General features: G+C 36.7%; 1 protein-coding gene across 1 annotated transcript; it reads left to right on the top strand.

Moving 5' to 3' along the window:
- LOC113344434 (enoyl-[acyl-carrier-protein] reductase [NADH], chloroplastic-like) lies at positions 1 to 3,255 on the top strand. Its single transcript, XM_026588409.1, has 13 exons — positions 1 to 122; positions 394 to 704; positions 890 to 999; positions 1,105 to 1,160; positions 1,241 to 1,325; positions 1,425 to 1,472; positions 1,807 to 1,881; positions 1,961 to 2,072; positions 2,195 to 2,246; positions 2,335 to 2,386; positions 2,512 to 2,569; positions 2,682 to 2,780; positions 2,864 to 3,255. Exons 2-13 carry the CDS (start codon positions 419 to 421, stop codon positions 3,013 to 3,015), a joined length of 1,185 nt encoding a protein of 394 aa, XP_026444194.1. The 5' UTR covers positions 1 to 122; positions 394 to 418; the 3' UTR covers positions 3,016 to 3,255.
- The last annotated feature ends 3,291 nt before the right edge of the window (positions 3,256 to 6,546 follow it).

Genomic DNA, 6,546 nt, shown 5'->3' with positions numbered 1-6,546 from the left:
CCCGCATTTCCAGATCTTTTCAAATGAGTGTTTGTTTAGAAAGCTTTTCCAAAGCTTTCTCACTTCTAAAACCTAGTTTCACACACTTCTTGCATTCCAGCAACAATTTCAGTCCTCAAGAGGTACAAATCTTTTCTTCTTCTCACATTTCTTACCAGTTTTACTTTATAGATGTTTTTTTTTCTTTCTGTAGTAGTTATAACACTTGGTCTAATTTCGTTACCTAAATATCCGATCTTGGCTGGATTTTTACTCAATATGTAGGGTTTTTGCTATGTAGTGCGATATATCTAGTAAAGTGCACCTCGGATTCTTGTGAACTAGTATCAATTTGTTTCTCTTGCTTTTGCTTTTATTGGTTAGTTAGTTTTTATTTATTTATTTTGGATGCAGATTTGAATTAATTTCGGCAGGTATAATGGCACAAACAATAGCTTCAGGTCTACAAATGATGGTGGTGAAGCCCTCAGTTGCTGCGAGTTCATCATTTAAGATGATCAATTCGAGTGCTGCAGTTTTTGGGGCTAATCCAACAATAAATTCATACTCTATGCTCTCAAGCGCTTCATATATTGCATCAGTTAAACCATTGTCCTGTAACTTCACTTCTACGCCATCTAAATCAAATAAAGTCATCACAAGGGCAGTGTCCCAATCTACTGAGAGCAAACCTACTCTTCCTGGTTTGCCTATTGATTTGAGAGGTATATATGAATACTGTTGTGAAATTTATTTTATTGTTATGGTTTTTTATTGCGCCTTTATGGCTAGACAAGTCTAGTCGTCTTAGGAATGTTAAGTTCTCATCAGATTTGCACCGATTACACCGCATCCTAATTCTTTTTGGTACGTTATAGTAAGTAGTGATCGTTAAACTGACATTATTCAGGGAAAAGAGCATTTATAGCTGGAATAGCTGATGAAAATGGGTATGGATGGGCGATAGCAAAATCTCTGGCTGCTGCGGGTGCGGAAATTTTAATTGGTACATGGGTGCCGGTAGGTCAACTACTCCACCCTCCACCGACTTCTTACAATTTTACTCATCTTCACCAGTTAGTTTTTTCCAAAATTAATTCGGACCAATTGTTTATTCCGTTGTAGGCACTGAACATTTTCGAAACCAGTCTTCGCCGTGGAAAGTTTGATGCATCTCGTGTGTAAGAACTTTCATCCATGTCAACCGCAGGTTTAAGCCTTACACGAGGATGTTACTAATGCAAAATTTGATGTTTCACAGTTTGCCAGATGGGTCACTAATGGAAATTACTAAAGTTTATCCATTAGATGCTGTTTTTGACAACCCTGAGGATGTACCCGAAGATGTAAGACTTGTAACTACTGCAAAGCTTGCAATTCATGTTTTCTATAATTTAACCTTGAGGAGGTGAAATTAATTATATCCTTCGGTTTGGTTTGTGCAGATTAAAGCGAATAGGCGTTATACAGGATACTCTAACTGGACCGTTCAGGTATTGTATTCTATTTTACTCTCTTCCTACAGTTCCATGAAATGTGATTGTGATATTGGATTATGTCAAGGTGGTCTGTTGTTCCATAGTTATAATGTCGCAAAGTTACAAATAAATTGTCAAGCAAAGCTAGTAAGGTTAATTTTTGGTATGACAGCATGGCTATAGTATAAGTTTTTTAGCTTTTCGTAACAAAAATCAGACTTAGTTGAATACTGGAGAGTAACTAATATCAAATATTCAACCTTGAGAGCAAGTTGGTTTGCAGTTACATATCATCCAGTTGTACTATCTCTGGCTTCTTTCGCCTCACATGGTTATAAAATGAATGCAGGAAGTAGCTGAAAGTGTGAAGAAGGATTTCGGAACTATTGACATCCTTGTGCACTCCCTTGCCAATGGACCAGAGGTACAGTCTGGTTAAAGTTGCCTTTTATCCCATCCTGCATTTTATGTTGCCTTTAGACTCATGAGAATTTGTGAAACAGGTTAGTAAGCCTTTACTAGAGACATCAAGAAAAGGATATCTTGCAGCTATATCTGCATCCAGCTATTCCTTTGTTTCATTACTCAAGCATTTCGTTCCAATAATGAACCCAGGCGAGCATCTAATTAAAGATCGTTTCAATTCTTTGATATTCCTTCCTTTTTTCCCTTACCTTCTTTTATTTGAGTAACTAAATAATATTACCTGGAATTTTCAATCCCCTTTGGTCCTGCAGGTGGAGCTACACTTTCGCTCACACATAATGCCTCTGAAAGAATCATCCCTGGGTACGTTTATTTAACTGCCTTTTTTACTCACAAATTAGCGGATAAACTCGTAAAGATAGATTTTACTATCGCCTGATTCTTGATACAGGTATGGTGGGGGCATGAGTTCAGCTAAAGCTGCTCTAGAGAGTGACACCAGGGTCAGTGTTTCTTATTAGCTGGCTAATATAAATGCCTTCTCTCCATCTTTCTGTCTCTCTATCTACCTTTATACCTTACACTTACAGGATAAGGCAGCACTTGATCCACTTTTTACTTGATGCAGGTGCTTGCTTTTGAAGCTGGAAGGCGCTATAAAGTCAGGATCAACACCATATCTGCTGGTATGCCTATGTATTATATATATATATACTATGTAAATTAGAATTATGATATTTCTATCATTGCATGTAGCCTGAATGTTTTTCTTGTTTTTCCTCTACTTAAAACCGTCAGGTCCTCTGAGAAGCCGCGCTGCAAAAGCCATTGGGTTCGTTGACACAATGATAGAGTACTCAATAAATAATGCACCATTGCAGAAAGAGCTGGCAGCAGGTAAGTCGTCAATAGTCTTTGTGATTTTTCTTTTCTCGTTAACTATGGTTCTTGCTAAGCACCTCCAAAATATCATGAAACAGATGAAGTTGGCAATGCTGCTGCATTCTTGTTATCACCGTTGTCTTCAGCTATTACGGGTTCAGTTGTTTATGTTGACAACGGTCTTAACGCAATGGGGATGGCAGTTGATAGCCCAGTATTTGGAGACCGTAACATTCCAAAAGACAACTAGATCAGCTAGAGGGAGAAGACACTCTTAATAATATAATACCGAATGGACTAGAAGTGAGGTATTATTTTGATTAATTTATCAAAGAGGGTGTTGCACTTTTCATATTTAGACGCACGGTTACTAATGTCCAAGTAAAAATATCCTTACTTATCGTGTGTGTTTGAATGGCGGAGAACAAAATGTATGGAAGAGCTATTTTTAGGTTTTTTTCTCATGAAATGAAAAAGTAAGTTACTTATAGCTCCTGGAAAGGAATTTTTGAATTAAACGTTTTGAATAAGCCAATTGCAGTAATTCTCGAATGAAACGCTTTAGACGAGACGGCCACATCGAGCTGCACCTCGCACACTTCCGTACTTTATCAACACTCCCCTTATAATCAATGTAAGCACTATTGAATCTTATACCCAAACAACTATCACGGGCACGATTGCCATACAGAAAACCATAAGTACTGCCACAAGCACACTTTCCTCACAGAACGCCTACGAGTGACCTATTGGCCGGAAAGGACATAAAAAAGGGTGCAATTCCGGGCACTTATTCTTCCATATCAAAATTTCAAAAGCGAAATTTTGGACCTTCGGCCACGGTTTTATACTTTTTGCATTCCACAGTAGACTTTTCACAACAGTTTTGATCAAACAAGGACTCATAGAGTCTAGTTAACCGACGGCATCATACGTGATGTTGACCTTTGACTACGTACTGTTGATCAGTCAAGAATGGGAGTGCACTCCTACCGGACATTCGAAAATAGTGTTGTTGACCGTTGATTGCATACTGTTGAGAAGTGCAACATGAGTCTAGTTGACTTTCAATATTTTGAACCCACTGTCAGAGCACACCAAAAATTCTCATTATTGCATTGTACGGTCTTGTACGTACGTCATCATTTCAGGGACATATATAGGAGGTATTTTTTTGGGTCACATTTTTTTCTATTGGTCTTATTTTTTTTGTTTTGGAATATTTGAGGTCTTTTGGGGAAAGGCGGAATTTCACCTCTTTTATGGTCCTCTCCCGGAAATAATCTCCATGTATACTAGTATCACTTACTAAGGCTGAAATAAACTTCCAATATTATCACTTAGTTCGGAGTAAACACATCCTTCTCAACTAGAGACAACACACACAACTAGGCAAAAGATTGTAATAGTGGTACATAAACAACCAGAGATGCCGATTCAACTCAACATGTTGCTAACTCACTTGATCCTCGATCTCCCAGTCCCATAGGGGAATCACGGAAAAGCCCATTTGGGGGGCGCTGATGTGTCGTAGAAAGTGATAAAAAAAAGTTTGATTCTTAGACTTAAACAAATTCGACTATAGATTTAAATTCTAAGACTAAAAGTAGCAAATTTAATTTAAAGTTGATATCGAAATTATTGAGAACACTGAGGCTAAGGTTCCACCATTCACCAATTTTTTTAGTGATTCAATATTAATAATTATCATGCAATGCATACATCTAATAGATTCTAAAGTACCAATAGTAGATTTCCTAAATACTAGTTGTTAATTTCAAGCATGGAATATCAAGAGCCCTAAACTAATCATGTACCATCAAGTGAAAACACAAATAGTTAATAAAAATCATTATTTCATTTTTTTTAATGCAAATTATCATAAAAAGAATTTCAGAAATTAATTAAACAGATAGTACCACGTAATTGTTGGAAAAATAGCTTCCTCTGCCGCCTCAACAAAGGAGTTTAGCTCCTTATGTAGAAAACACGCTCAAAAGATTTTTTTCATTGCTCAAAAAGTGTTTACAAAGAAGGAAAGAATTAAAAAGAATAAAAACAACACAACTGTAAACACTGTTACAAATTGACTGTTACAAGAAACAGTTCCAGAACGCCTTTTGCGATCTATTCATAAGACTTCATTTGAAATTGTTTACTCTAAGGTGCCAAATCATGTTTTAGACTTGGTAGTATTAGCGCACTGCTCGGTCGAACTCGCAAGCGTTGCTATCTCAAGCTTGTTTGTCAAGTTTAATTGATCAAAACTATATACTTGATCTCTAGTCTACTTATAGGTATGTCTCGAATTATGATAGAATGTGTAGTTGATCTTTAGACTTCGCGGAGTCCACCAATTGAACACTACACCATTTTTAGGGATTAGCAACGGCCCCTGGTTGTTGCTGACTGAGGTCGCAACGGCAGAACCCTGTTGCAAAACACCGTGATGCATTTTTCGCAACGGCATAAGCTCCGTTGCGACTCTCAGTCAGCAACGGGGATTCGCAACGTCCCTTGCCGTTGCGACCTTGATTATTCGCAACGGAGATCTGCCGTTGCTAAGTTGTTGTTAGTTTCAGGAATACTCCTACCCGGAACTAAACATTATTGGTTCTGGTTCTAATTTATTGGTTCTGGTTCTAATTTAGCAACAGATCAAAGACGTTGCTAATATTTTGCAACATAAAAAAAAAGTTCAAGTCTTCATTGACCTGGTCAAAATCCATTTCCCCCCACATTTCCCCCTGCAGTTACCCAGTTCCCCATATTCATCATTTCCACAGATATACAAACTATGTCATTACTTCATTCAACATACAAAACTATATCATATTATGAAAAATAGATTCTTCAATTGATGTTAACAAAAAGTGTGAGTATTTGATACAAATGTATTCTAAATATCACAACAAACTAGTGTACACATAGAAACATACTTGGTTCCTAAGTTCAATTCATGGAAAGTTACAAAATTCCTAAGTTCTTCCAACTTAAATCACTATAAGGAGATACTACATAAACTTACAAATCTTGCAGCTGCTAAGGGACCTAATGGATGCTGCTTTGTTCTCCAACCTTAATTTCTGATCTCATGACACAAAATCTTTCAATCAACCTACGAACAAAGCATCACAAATTCTTCCAATCAGATAACCAGTATGCTTGTAAAGATTGAGTCAAAACTAATAAAGAAATAATATGTTGTATAATAAGTACAAGCAGGAAAAATATGTGGAAATGATAAATATGGGGAACTGTATAGTTTCCATTGTCTTTAATCCTCCTTCCAATGACCTAAGTTAAAACAATGATACACCAAAAGCTTGCGCATATAATTGGTGTTCTGTAAACACATTGAATATGCACCAGAATTTTGGGATCATCTTGTAATCCCTCTGAAGTCAGCAAAATCCGAAATTATGCTGGATTCTGTGATATCTGTTTAGGTCTGCACTATCATCTTGTAAGCATAATACACAAGACTATAAGAATCACGAGTAATTCATCATTTATACAAGATACACATCACATAACAGAAACCTTAAACTGGTTCTAAATTAAAGCACTCAGTTTGAAACCATGAAGACCATTCTAAATTCCTGGTTAGTCTATTTACTGCACCCCTAGGCCAGAAAAGTTTCAACCAACAAATTAAAGACATTAATACAATCATTTTCGCTGTTCTTGGTAATTTTCCAACAACCATGAAAACAACCCTTATTAGGGTTGAACAACATAACCTAAGTTAGGTGATTTTCTTGTTCCCATAAAAAAATCT

This window comes from Papaver somniferum, unplaced genomic scaffold (assembly GCF_003573695.1).
Source record: "Papaver somniferum cultivar HN1 unplaced genomic scaffold, ASM357369v1 unplaced-scaffold_76, whole genome shotgun sequence".
Taxonomy (NCBI): Eukaryota; Viridiplantae; Streptophyta; class Magnoliopsida; order Ranunculales; family Papaveraceae; genus Papaver; species Papaver somniferum.
Note: the sequence above shows the minus strand (reverse complement) of the source record. Positions and strands in the feature narration are given on the sequence as shown.